The 13,442-nt window shown below is 47.4% G+C and overlaps 1 protein-coding gene across 2 annotated transcripts in view; it reads left to right on the plus strand.

Moving 5' to 3' along the window:
• Window positions 1-13,442, plus strand: part of stab2 (stabilin 2) — a 169,324-nt gene that overhangs the window by 57,094 nt on the left and 98,788 nt on the right. For both annotated transcript variants that reach the window (XM_078219673.1, XM_078219674.1), the window contains exons 22-30: window positions 897-1,008; window positions 1,104-1,284; window positions 3,836-3,929; window positions 5,192-5,350; window positions 6,913-7,008; window positions 8,821-8,916; window positions 10,053-10,100; window positions 11,351-11,487; window positions 12,842-12,953. In XM_078219673.1, the coding sequence (XP_078075799.1) occupies window positions 897-1,008; window positions 1,104-1,284; window positions 3,836-3,929; window positions 5,192-5,350; window positions 6,913-7,008; window positions 8,821-8,916; window positions 10,053-10,100; window positions 11,351-11,487; window positions 12,842-12,953 (1,035 nt within the window). The remainder of the gene's footprint in view (window positions 1-896; window positions 1,009-1,103; window positions 1,285-3,835; window positions 3,930-5,191; window positions 5,351-6,912; window positions 7,009-8,820; window positions 8,917-10,052; window positions 10,101-11,350; window positions 11,488-12,841; window positions 12,954-13,442) is intronic.

The following is a 13,442-nucleotide window of genomic DNA, read 5'->3' on the forward strand; positions in this document are numbered from 1 at the left end:
CAATCGTAGAATGTGGGCATCGCTGGCTAGGCCAGCATTTATTGCCCATCCCTAATTGTACCCGAGAAGGTGGTGGTGAGCTCCCTTCCTGAACTGTTGCAGTCCCGTGTGGTGTAGGTCCACCCACAGTGCTGTTAGGGAGGGAGTTCTCGGATTTTAACCCAACCACAGTGAACGCACGGCCGATATATTTCCAAGTCAGGATGGTGCGTGCTTGGAGGGGAACTACCTGGTGGTGGTGTTCCCAGGTACCGGCCCACCTTGTGTTTCCGGGCGGTTAGGAGGGTGCCGTGTGCAGCATGATGTTATATACATGCCACAAACTAATGGAATGATACCCCATGTAGAGCATGGAAACAGGACTCTTGGGTAAATTGGTCATTGCCGATTTTATCCTCCATGTGAATTCCCTCTCATGCTACTAGGTGACGGCCTAGTGGTATTATCCTTAGACTATTAATCCAGAAACTCAGCTAATGTTCTGGGGACCCGGGTTCGAATCCCACCACGGCAGATGGTGGAATTTGAATTCAATTTTAAAAAACTGGAATTAAGAATCTACGGATGACCATGAAACCATTGTCGATTGTCGGAAAAACTCATCTGTTCACTAATGTCCTTTAGGGAAGGAAATCTACCCGGTCTGGCCTACATGTGACTCCAGAGCCACAGCAATGTGGTTGATTCTCAACTGCCCTCGGGCAACTAGGGATGGGTAATAAATGCTGGCCAGCCAGTGACACCCATGTCCCACGAATGACTAAAACAGATCCTATCAGAACATCCTTGTATTCCTTTCTCCCTCATGTATCTATCTAACCTCCCGTTATATGTTATTTACCTCAGCCATCCTTGCAACGACAAGTTTTATATTCTAACCATTGTGTTTTGCTCAGTGTGCAGATGGCTTGGACGGAACTGGCACCTGTCTTTGTGATGATAAGTATACGGGCTCCACATGTCACCTCTGCTCTGACCAAAACAAGTACGGACCCAACTGTGACCAAAGTAAGCTTGCTCCCACCGCTTGGATGTCGAAGTTGCACCGACCCAAGTTAGCTATGGATCTCTCACGCTGTGTTTTGTTTTTAACCGTATTGTAGTCTGTCCGTGCATCCACGGGGAATGCGACAACCAAATGACTAGCATTGGAGCCTGCAAGCATAACTCCTGCAAGGCGGGATACAGAGGGACCTTCTGTGAGATTCGAACCACACCATGTGGGCCCACCGTTCAGTTCTGCCACGCCCATGCCAATTGCGAATACAAGAATGGTGGCCTGAGGTATTGTGGTCTGGAATATCAGAATGAAATCAAATAACGCAGAAAGAATCACGCTGAGAAAATGGATAATCCTCTGCCACAATTTTGGTTCCAATATATTCACTCGTAAGGGGGAGCCTTGGCTGAACTGATTTGATTTATTATTGTCACATGTGTTGGGATACAGTGAAAAGTATTGTTTCTTGCGCGCAAAGCATACCGTTCATAGAGAAGGAAACGAGAGGGTGCAGAATGAAGTGTTGCAGTCATAGCTAGGATGTAGAGAAAGGTCAGCATAATATATTAGGATGGCACAGTGGCACCGTGATTAGCACTGCTGCTTCACAGCGCCAGGGACCCGGGTTCGATTCCAGCCTCAGGTGACTGTGTGGAGTTTGCACGTTTGCACGTTCTCCCCGTGTCTGCGTGGGTTTCCTCTGGGTGCTCCAGTTTCCTCCCACAGTCCAAAGGTGTGTGGGTTATGTTGATTGGCCATGGTAAATTAACCCTAGAGTCAGGGGGATTAGCAGGGTAAATATGTGGGTTACGGGAATAGGGCCTGGGTGGGATTGTGGTCGGTGCTGACTCGATGGGCCTACTGGCCTCCTCCTTGAGTGTAGGGATGCTATGAGATGGTAGGTCCATTCAAAAGTCTGATGGCAGCAGGGAAGAAGTTGTTTTTGAGTCGGTTGGCACGTGATCTCAGAATTTTCTATCTTTTTCCTGACAGAAGAAGGTGGAAGAGAGAATGTCCGGGGTGCGTGGGGTCCTTGATTATGCTGGCTGCTTTTCCAAGGCAGCGGGGAGTGTAGACGGAGTCAATGGATGGGAGGCTGGTTTGTGGGATGGTTTGGGCTACATTCACAGCCCTTTGTAGTTTCTTGCGGTCTTGGTCAGAGCAGGATAATGAGGCCCAGCGTCACCCAATAACCATCTCAGGCCTATACGTGATGAGATTATACCCAGTGCCCACGCACCCTGCCACCCCCCCCCCCCCCCCCAACCCCCCCCCCCACCTCCCACCAGACCCGAGTGAGCCTAATTCTTAGAACCGCTGCCTATTTAACAAGAATGGCCGCACTACGAAAGGTCACTAACTGAATTTAAAGCAGTCGGGGATATCCCAATGACATGACAATGGGCCAAATATTGGCAAGTTTTTAATTTAAATTTCCATCAGTTAAAAACACAACAACAAGTTATATTTCTATAGCATGTTTAACTTTTTTTATTATTGTCACAAGTAGGCTTACATTAACACTGCAATGAAGTTACTGTGAAAATCCCCCTAGTCGCCACACTCCGGAGCCTGTTCGGGTACACGGAGGGAGAATTTAGCCTGGCCAATGCACCCTAACCAGCACATGAAGCATGAATTGCCCATGATGGACTGGGAAACATTACTGAAAGCAAAGACTGTGGACAGGCAATCCCCGGCATTTAAGGAACGAATAGATGAACTCCAGAAGTTGTCAGGGAATTGTGGCCAAACCATGGTTTACAAGGGAAATTAGAGATAGTATCAGATTCAAGGAAGAAGCGTACAAATTGGCAAGAAAAAGCAATAGTCCTGAGGATTGGGAGTAGTTTAGAATTCAGCAAAGGAGGTCCAAGGGATTAAGAGGAGGAAAACAGAGTATGAAAGTGAGCTAGCGGTGAACATAAAAACTGACTAAAAGTTTCTATAGACAGTTACACGGGTAAGAATGGGTATAGAGGGATATGGGCCAAACGTGGTGATGCGCGATATAACTCACGAGGCTAGAGCTGCTCGAGGAAATAAAGGCTTTTATTGACTACTACAATAGAGCTACCATATATAATACACGATCCCAGACTGAGGGGTCCCAGACAGAGCAGTGACCTTTATACCTCTCCCAGGAGGCGGAGCCCGACTGGGATGTACCATAATAACTATATTACAGGTAGAACAGCCCAACCCTAACCCCAACAGTAACATGTAGAACAACCCAACCCTAACCCCAACAGCAACATATATACAGACTCATAGTACTGGCCAGACCCTGGCTCAGTACTACCTGGTGGGAACCAACGATGGTTCACCACACGCGGGCAATTGGGACTAGCTTACTGGTTAAAAAAAGTGCGGCATGGACAAGTTGGGCCGAAGGGCCTGTTTCCATGCTGTAAAGCTCTATCTTTGGAGACTCCAAGGACTCTATCTTTGGAGTGTGGGAGGAAATCGGAGGAAACCCACGCAGATACGAGGAGAACGTGCAGACTCCGCACTGACAGTGACCCAAGCCGGGAATCGAACCCGGGTCCCTGGCGCTGTGAGGCAGCAGTGCTAACAGCCATGTCGCCATTCATCCTCAAAAGGCAGTGGAAGCAGAGTCTTTGAATATTTCTAAGGCAGAGCTAGATAGATTCTTGATTAACAAGGGGGCCGAAAAGTTATTGGGGGGGTTGGCAGGAGTGATGGGTTGAAGTTACAAGCAGATCAGCCATGATCTTATTGAATGCTAGGAGCAGGCTCAAGGGGCTGAGTGGCCTACTCCTGCTCTTAATACACATGTTTGTATGTAAATGGATGCCATCGTTTTCCCTCCAGATGTGTTTGCAAGCCAAACTATGAAGGCAATGGATATTTCTGTGAGGAAGTCAATGCCTGCAACCGACCGGATCGAGGTGGCTGCAACCGCAATGTGGGTACAACCGACTGACTGACTGTTCTTGCTGGTTGCCTGTACTGACAGCGGGAGTTGCCAACCCTGGATTGCCATGGATTCTCCCAACACTAACCAACCCCCTGGCCATTGCTGCCGCAGGAAAATTAAATAAGTGTCTTTTCATTTTCCCTCAACACTTTGGTTTATCAGTGGTGAAAATATTGGTATTTGCATTGGGGAGAAAACGCTCATTTGACCGGGTGGGACATCATGTAAAGAAACCTCCAGGAATATGTCAACCCAGAGTTGGCAACCCTCCCTGACAGGAGTGTGAACGTTTTCAGACAGAATGTTGGGGGAGATGGGTGGGGCAGTGGGAATTTACCAGTAATTCAGAGGCCCTGGCTAATGCTCAGGGGACATGGGTTCAAATCCCACTTCGGCAACTGTTGGAATCTAAATTTAATCGTAACATTTAAGAAGTATTTACATGTGCACTTGTGATGTCAAAGCCTACAAGTCTACGGGCCAAGTGCTGGAAAATGGGATTGGAATAGTTCTCTGGTTTGTCTTTGACTGGCACAGATGCAATGGGCTGAAGGGTCTTTTTCTGTGCTGTAGACCCCTATGACTCTAATTAATCTGGAACTGAGCTAGCCTCAGTAATGTTGACGATGAAAGTATCATAGGTTGTTGTAAAAAACCCATCTGGTTCACTAATGTCCTTTAGGGAAGGAAATCTGCCGCCCTTACCTGGTCAGGCCTACATGTGACTCCAGGGTCAACAACGTTGACTCAACCATGATTGAATGGCGGAGCAGACTCGATGGGCCGAGTGGCCTAATTCTGCTCTGCTGTCTTATGGTCTTGATGTTCACCACAGGTTTTAACTGCCCTCTGAGATGGCCTGGAGAACTTCTCAGTTCAAGGTCAATTAGGGATGGGCAACAAATGCTGGCCTTGCCAGCGACGGCCCACATCCGATGAAAGAATAAAGAAATATCGGCGCGTATTGATTCCCGACCCCCAGCTATCTATTCACATAATAGGCAGCTTTTGTCTGTTTGCCAGTGGGTGGATTTTGTGGACGGAACATGATGTGCACAGACAGTGACCTGAGCCGGGAATCGAACCCGGGTCCCTGGCGCTGTGAGGCAGCAGTGCTAACCACTGTGCCACCCGTGCCAGATTTGTTGATATGAACACACTTGCTAAGGAGTGCGGTGCATCCCTCTATTTTAAACTCGCAATGATGTCTGTGTTGACGTAAACCATTAATCTGCCCACTTCACTCACAGGCTGAATGTATCAGGACAGGAAAGGGAACGTACTCGTGTCAGTGTCTACCGGGGTGGACAGGGGATGGCGAGGATTGCAGTGAAATCAATAACTGTCTGCTGGAAGATCGAGGAGGGTGCCACACCGATGCAAACTGCATCCACGTGGGCCCAGGCCAGGTAACTGAGAATGGTTCATTTTCTCCGCTAATTTCCTCCCTCCTTTTGAAGCTCTCAACTCCATCTTGTGTTGCCCTTGCCTCTGTTGGTCGCTCTCTGAATCAGTAAATTCAATTCCCAATCCAACGAGGTGAGTGTTATACTGAGGGAGAGAAATGGAAGGGCCAGACAATCTTCTCAGATAGATGTGAAAGGTCCCCATGCCTGAAAGACACCCTCTATGGGCGAGGCAGCGAACTGCAGGCTTGATTCGGAGCTGGAATAGGACTTATCAGCGTAGGAGAGAGTCATGGGCCAGGAAGCCTTCTCTGCCATTCAATAAGGTAATGACTTCAATCAGACCGTTGAAGTTGGCCTATTGGAAAATGAACTCCTTGATTAAGGAGTTAATTGATGGGCCAATCAGGGAGTATTTTCCTTGTATTTAAGCGGAAGTGTCAGTTCCTCTGGCACTCCCGAAGGTAGACTGCGGACTGATAGCACTCTGTGCACTGGAATTGTAAATAAAGGGATTTTGGTGAAGGGACTTCTGCCTCCGAAGACTTATTACAGTAATGTACTCCCATTTTCCCCCCTGACACCCATATCCCCACAGTGACTAAAAATCTATCAACCTCAGTCTTGATCATAACTGAATGTCGCCAGCTCTCGAGCAGAGAGGTCCAAAGTTTCACAACACATTGAGTGAGGAAATTTCTCCGTACCTCAGCCCTAAAAGGACCACCACTTATTCTGCAATGATGACCCTTCCTCTAAGTCCTCCAGCCTCAGAAAGCACCTTTTTCCTCCTTACGCTCAATCCCCCTTCACGACCTAGAGACAAGAATGCTAGTTTTCAAGGAAGGAGTGTCTTGCAGTTGTTCAATTGTTCCATGTTTGATTGCATCAGTCTGTTTACTCCTGATGTTCACTTTGCTTGATTGGTTAAGCCTGGGTGTGGACTCAGAGCAAAGCAAACCGGGCTGTAGAAAGATCTGGAAGCCAAAGCTGTAAGTATGGAGCTGACCCTTTAAAGCATTGTATAAAACTCTAGTAAGTAAAATTTCTTCACACATAGAAAGTGGTGTCATCTCTACATAACACTGAGACATGAACTAAAAGTTTGATCAACTGTCGATTGGTAATTAAAAATATAATATTCGAAATAATTTTTAAAAAATCACTCCAGAATTAGTTTTAGCAAATCCCGTTTATATTTGGTGTGACAGTGGTTAGCACTGCTGCCTCACAGCACCAATTCCGGCCTTGGGTCACCGTCTGTGTAGAGTTTGCACATTCTTCCCGTGTCTGCGTGGGTTTCCTCCGGGTGCCCCGGTTTCCTCCCACACTCCAAAGATGTGCGGGTTAGGTCGATTGGCCATGTTAAATTGACCCTTAGTGTTAGGGGGATTAGCAGAGTAAATATGTGGGGTGACGGGAAATAGGGCCTGGGTGGGATTGTGTTCGGTGCAGATTCGATGGGCCGAATGGCCTCCTTCTGCGCTGTAGGGGATTCTACGAACTGAATTCAACAGTGATAGGTGACAGGAACGATTATTATTGAGTCTTTTGTTTATCAACAGAATGACTGTGAGTGCAGGAAGGGCTTTCGTGGTAACGGCATAGAATGTGAGGCGATAAATCCGTGTCTGGAAGGAAACGGCGGGTGCCATTATCTGGTGAGTTGGATATTTGAATTTGCCGAGTTCTAGTTTCTTCAGGTTGGTAAAGCTCACCAATCAGAATTCCCAGGAGCGTAAATACAACGCTGATGTGCCGAATACAACAGACATAAAATAGGTGCAATAATAATCAATTTATCGGAACGACAGAACACATAGTTCAGGGAGTTTCGTCAGGGTCTTTTTTTTAGGCAACCCTGGCACTTGCCTTAGGGGACAGCACGGTGGCACAGTGGTTAGCACCCCTGCCTCACAGCGCCAGGGACCCGGGTTCGATTCTCGTCTTGGGTCACCGTCTGTGTGGAGTTTGCACATTCTCCCCGTGTCTGCGTGGGTTTCCTCCCACAGTCCAAAGATGTGCGGGTTAGGTAGATTAATTATGATAAATTGACCCTTAGTGTCAGGGGGATTAAGCGGGGTAAATGTGTGGGGTTACGGGGATGGAGCCTGGGTGGGATTGTGGTCGGTGCAGATTTGATGGGCCGAATGGCCTCCTTCTGCACTGTAGGGAATCTATGATTCTATCATTATATAAAGGCTCTTGCTGTACTCATTCAAAGCACTAGTCTCAGGGGGGTTAGTAGGGTAAATACAGGAGTTGCAGGGATAGGGCCTGGGTGGGATTGTTGTCGGTGCAGGCTCGATGGGCTGAATGGCCTCCTTCTGCACTGTATGGATTCTATGAAATGAATACACAGGACCCCAGTTCCGATTGCATTTTTAAAATTCATTCGTGTAATGTGGACCTCACTGGCTAGCCCAGAATTCACTTCTTCGAAAGCACCTTCCAAACCCACAACCTCTACCGCCCGGAAGAACAAACGCAGCAAGGAGAAGAACTCCACCATCTCGCTGGCTACTCGCCACCCTGACTTGCAACGATATCGCCGTTCCTTCACCGTCGCTTGGATCAAAGTCCTGGAACTCCCTCTCTAACAGCGCTGTGGGTGCACCTACACCACACAGACTGCAGTGACTCCCCCCCCCCCCGGCTCCTTCCCAGGGGCAATTAGGGATGGGCACTGAGTGCTGTTCCTGCCAGCGATGCCCACACCCTGAGAGTGTTTCTCTAAAACCCGCAGAGCCCTCTATAATTTTCAATGCCTCGACCACATCCCGTGTTTTAAGGAGAGCAATGCATCCTCTCTCATCTTGCTTATGAACTGAAGTCTTTCATTCCTGTTACCGTTTTAGTAAAAATCTCCTCTACACGCTCCCTGAGGCCCTGACATCATTGATAGTGTGGTACCCAGAACTGGATACAATGGCCGGAATTTTACCGGCATGCCCACCCCCTCCCCACCCCCCGATTCCGGGGACGGGCGAGGCTCGGAGAACGGCATTCTCCGGTGGCCTCGGGCGGGATCGTACAAACCTTGGGCGGCCTGTTGATGCTCCGCCTCCCACATGGTGGTGTGAAACACACCCCCTTGATCTTGTTGGCAGAGTGTGGTAAGATCTGGAGAGATACACATCGGTCATTTGATGGTAAGATTTCACACTGTGACTCTATTTATAGGAGCAAGGATCATGCCTACCTTTTGAACAGCCTTATTAAAGCAAACAACTGGATTGATATGTGACAATGGGAATTATTCGGGTACTATACAATTGCTGAATTATCTCGTACTGAGTGCTTCTCTCTCTGATGTTTTAATGCAAGCAAAAAGCTAATGGTGATTTCTATCCTGTTATCGGAAAAGAGCATGAAAACCTACAGCAGCCCAGCGACAAAATGAAAAGAAAATGATAATAAAAGTATAGCTTTTTTATTACCCATTCACTGATCAAACTCTAATATGTTGGCAGGCAACTTGTACCTATGTATCTCCAGGAATCAGGAGCTGTGCCTGCCAGCGTGGGTACAATGGAGATGGGGTGCTGTGCTATGGCAATGCCATAACGGTAAGCAAACTGTGAAGGCTATCGGCTTAAGAATAATCTCTCGAGGTTTTGGGCTCACTCTGTTCTTACAGTTCTATGTAACATTTACAAGGCGTATGACATTTAAAGCAAAATGGGCAGCACGGTGGCACAGTGATTAGCACTGCTGTCTCACAGCGCCAGGGACCCGGGCTCAATTCCGGCCTTGGGTGACTGTCTGTGTGGAGTTTGCACGTTCTCCTCGTGTCTGCGTGGGTTTCCTCCGGGTGCTCCGGTTTCCTCCCACACTCCAAAGATGTGCAGTTTAGGTGGATTGGCCGTGCTAAAATTGCCCCTTAGTGTCAGGGGGACTGGCTGGGGGAAATGCATGGAGTAATGTGGATAGGGCCGGGGTGGGATTGTTGTCGGTGCAGGCTTGAAGGGCCGAATGGCCTCCTTCTGTACTGCAGGGATTCTATTCTGATTTGGGACAGACCCTTGAGTGGTCCAAATGTTGGGGGTGGGGCGGGGTTGAAGGGGGTGGTGGTGGGGGAGCAATGCAGCAGGGAGGCCCACTAATACGATTATGGTAGTGGGGTTCTCGATCTTTCTGGGTGGGAATGCCAACACTTCAGTTGTTGTTACAGGAATCCAAAAAGTGGGCGGGAGAAACCCGGCCTGTGTCACAGCCAGGTGATGCCCGCATGAGGAGGACAATGCCATGGACAGCAATTTGAATATCTTACAACTGCAATAAAGGTGTCTATCATTGTTAGTAGATAATGGGAATGATAAGGGCGGCACGGTGGCACAGTGGTTAGCACTGCTGCTTCACAGCTCCAGGGTCCTGGGTTCGATTCCCGGCTCGGGTCTCTGTCTGTGTGGAGTTTGCACATTCTCCTCGTGTCTGCGTGGGTTTCCTCCGGGTGCTCCGGTTTCCTCCCACAGTCCAAAGATGTGCGGGTTAGGTTGATTGGCCAGGTTAAAAAATTGCCCCTTAGAGTCCTGGGATGTGTAGGTTAGAGGGATTAGCGGGTAAAATATGTGGGGGTAGGGCTTGGGTGGGATTGTGGTCGGTGCAGACTTGATGGGCCGAATGGCCTCCTTCTGCACTGTAGGGTTTCTATGATTCTATGTACGGGTGATAGGTTGGAAATTAATTTCCCTTCTCTTTCTAGGCTCTATCCCTCATTCCAGATGCGTCAGAATTTCTCGGATGGGTGGATGTAAGTACTGTTGTCTAAACAAAACTGCTTTCATAGAAATCATAGAGTGTGGCAACTCAGGGAATTTTAAAGTAACTTCATTGCAGTGTTAATGTAAGCCTTACTTGTGACACTAATTAATAAACTTAAACTGTTTCATGGATCTTTGTGCAAATTGGTTCCCATGTTTCTGACATCACAACAATAGCAACACTTTTAAGAAGTATTTAATTGGAAGTAAAGGTTTTTTGGTTGGCATTAGGTTATGAGAAGCAAGATATGAATGCAAGTTATTTCTTTCATTCTTTCATGTTTGACTCGCTTCCTTCAGAACAGAGGCGAGAAGTCAGAGGATGGCATTACTGACAGAAAAGGGGAACAATCCTCCTTATTTGATTTGATTTGATTTATTATTGTCACATATATAAACATACAGTGAAAAGTATTGTTTCTTGCGCGCTATACAGACAAAGCATACCATTCATAGAGAAGAAAACGAGAGAGTGCAGAATGTAGTGTTACAGTCATAGCTAGGGTGTAGAGAAAGATCAACTTAATACGAGGTAGGTCCATCCAAAGGTCTGACGGCAGCAGGGAATCAGGGAGTCGGTCGGTACGTGACCTCAGGCGTTTGTATCTTTTTCCCGACGGAAGAAGGTGGAAGAGAGAATGTCCGGGGTGTGTGGGGTCCTTAATTATGTTGGCTGCTTTTCTGAGGCAGCGGGAAGTGTAGACAGAGTCAATGGATGGGAGGCTGGTTTGCGTGATGGATTGGGCTTCATTCACGACCTTTTGTAGTTTCTTGCGGTCTTGGGCAGAGCAGGAGCCATACCAAGCTGTGGTACAACCAGAAAGGATGCTTTCTATGGTGCATCTGTAAAAGTTGGTGAGAGTTGTAGCTGACATGCCAAATTTCCTTAGTCTTCTGAGAAAGTAGAGGCGTTGGTGGGCTTTCTTAACTATAGTGTCAGCATAGAACATAGAACATTACAGCGCAGTACAGGCCCTTCGGCCCTCGATGTTGCGCCGACCAGTGGAACCAATCTAAAGCCCCTCTAATCTACACTATTTCAATGTCATCCATATGTTTATCCAATAACCATTTGAATGTTCTTAATGTTGACGAGTCCACTACTGCTGCAGGCAGGGCATTCCACGCCCTTACTGCTCTCTGAGTAAAGAAGCGTGGTCATGGGTGTGGCGCAGTGTTAACCAGCTCAGGCAACTGAAAATCCTTTTCATCTAAATTATTTCATCCTCTTTCATTTCAGAGTGCTTCTCAAAACCGACTTCTCTCAGTCGCTGCCAATATCACTCTTCTCGTGCCCTCACAGGCGGCCATCGATGGCATTAGCAGTGACAAACGGGCCTTTTGGCTCAAAGCAGAGCAGCTGCCGAACCTGGTGAAGTGAGTTTGTTATCTTTGCCTGGGGAATGTCGATGGGTCTGGGAGCTGAGCCACACATTTAATTGCGCCATAAAGCTATATCACGTTTTAATAAGTTAATTTACAAAGACAATCAGCTCAATGCACACGCAGATATCTGCTTTTAGTATGTATGCGTATTCCAATATACACCACAACAATACGTGAATTTATATAGCACCTTTAGCATAGGTGCCTTTTTAGGAAGTATTATCAAACAAGATTTGACACCGGGCCACGGATATAGGTCAGGTGAGCAAAATCCTAACTGTAGAGGTAGGTTTGTGAAGGGGGAAGGCGAGGCAGATTATACATCTGATCGAGGTGTACAAGTTTATGAGGGGCATGGACAGAGAGGATAAGGAGCAGCTGTTCCCCTTAGTTGAAGGGTCAGTCATGAGGGAACATAGATTCAAGGTGAGGGGTGGAAGGTTTAGGGGGAATGTGAGGAAAAATGTTTTTACCCAGAGGATGGTGAGGGTCTGGAATGCGCTGCCTGGGAGGGTGGTGGAGGCGGGATGCCTCACATCCTTTAAAAAGTATCTGGACGAGCACTTGGCGCATCATAACATTCAGGGCTATGGGCCAAGTGCTGGTGGATGGGATTAGATGGGAGTTCAGGTGTTTCTCGCGTGTCAGTGCAGACTCGATGGGCTGAAGGGCCTCTTCGGCGCTGTATGATTCTATGAGACGGGTTTATGGAGAGGATGCCAGAGCTCACAGTTTAGTTGCAGTGGATTAGAATGTGAAGAATAGTTCTGGCTTGAGACAATTCACCTCTTTAACCTGTGATTATCCCTCTCTAAACGTACACTGTACCTGTAAAGACCTGATTACCTGTAAGGACTCGCAATCCAACCATTCTTCACATTCTAATCTGTAATTATCTTGCGATTGAGTCTTTGTCTATATATGCTGTGTTTGTGAACTAACCTCCACTCACCTGATGAAGGAGCAGCGCTCCGAAAGCTCGCGATTCCAAATAAACCTGTTGGACTTTAACCTGGTGTTGTGAGACTTCTTACTGTGCCCACCCCAGTCCAACGCCGGTATCTCCACATCATTGTTATTTTGTGGGAGCTTAATTAACACAAATTGGCTGCTGTGAGTCGTACATTACAATGATGAATAGACTTCCAAAGTACTTAATTGTCTGTAAAACAACTGGAGATGCCCAGAGGTCTTGAAGGGTGCTATATAAATGTAAGTCTTTCTTATGATGTGATAACTTCAACGTATTGTCATCGATTTAAGCTGACACCGATTTTATTTACTTCTGTTAATTTATGCGGTCTTCATGTACATTTTATCACTTATTATTTTGTTTCTCTTCCAGACAGCATGTACTGCAGGGAATCTACAGCCTCACAGACCTCCTCAATTATTCATCTAATTCACTGGCAACCATCAACGCAGGCAACCGTGTATCCCTCACCAAAATAAACGGGGTATTTATTGTCCTGAGGAGAATCAATGAGCTGCCATGTTGTTAATTTCACTTGGATACGTGTTAATATTCCTGCGCCAGGTCTCTGTGCCTGGTTTATAATTCCACTCATCCTCTCAGCCCACCGGATGGGCTGCACGGCTTCGAGAAGGCAGCTCATCCCCATCGTGACAACGGCACTCAGCGATGGACAGTTGCTGGCCGTGCCAGCGATGCACACGGGCCAAGAACAGATACATTTAAAATAGCAACAGCTTTCTCAGTAGAAATGATCAACTCCTCATTAATGGGCAAGAGAGCAAAGGTCAGCTTGACCCAACGCCCTGAGTTACTGGGCTTCTGTTCAACAACTCCTATTCATTCCTCAATAGGTAGACAAAGCGTTGAATAGAAGCGGCGCATCACATTGGAATGCCACATTAGGCACTGTAGAGTGCCAAGATGGAGAGGCACATTATGGTGCCATGGCAAAGTGGCACATTATGGTGCC

This window comes from Mustelus asterias, chromosome 9, assembly GCF_964213995.1.
Source record: "Mustelus asterias chromosome 9, sMusAst1.hap1.1, whole genome shotgun sequence".
In the NCBI taxonomy this organism is placed as follows: Eukaryota; Metazoa; Chordata; class Chondrichthyes; order Carcharhiniformes; family Triakidae; genus Mustelus; species Mustelus asterias.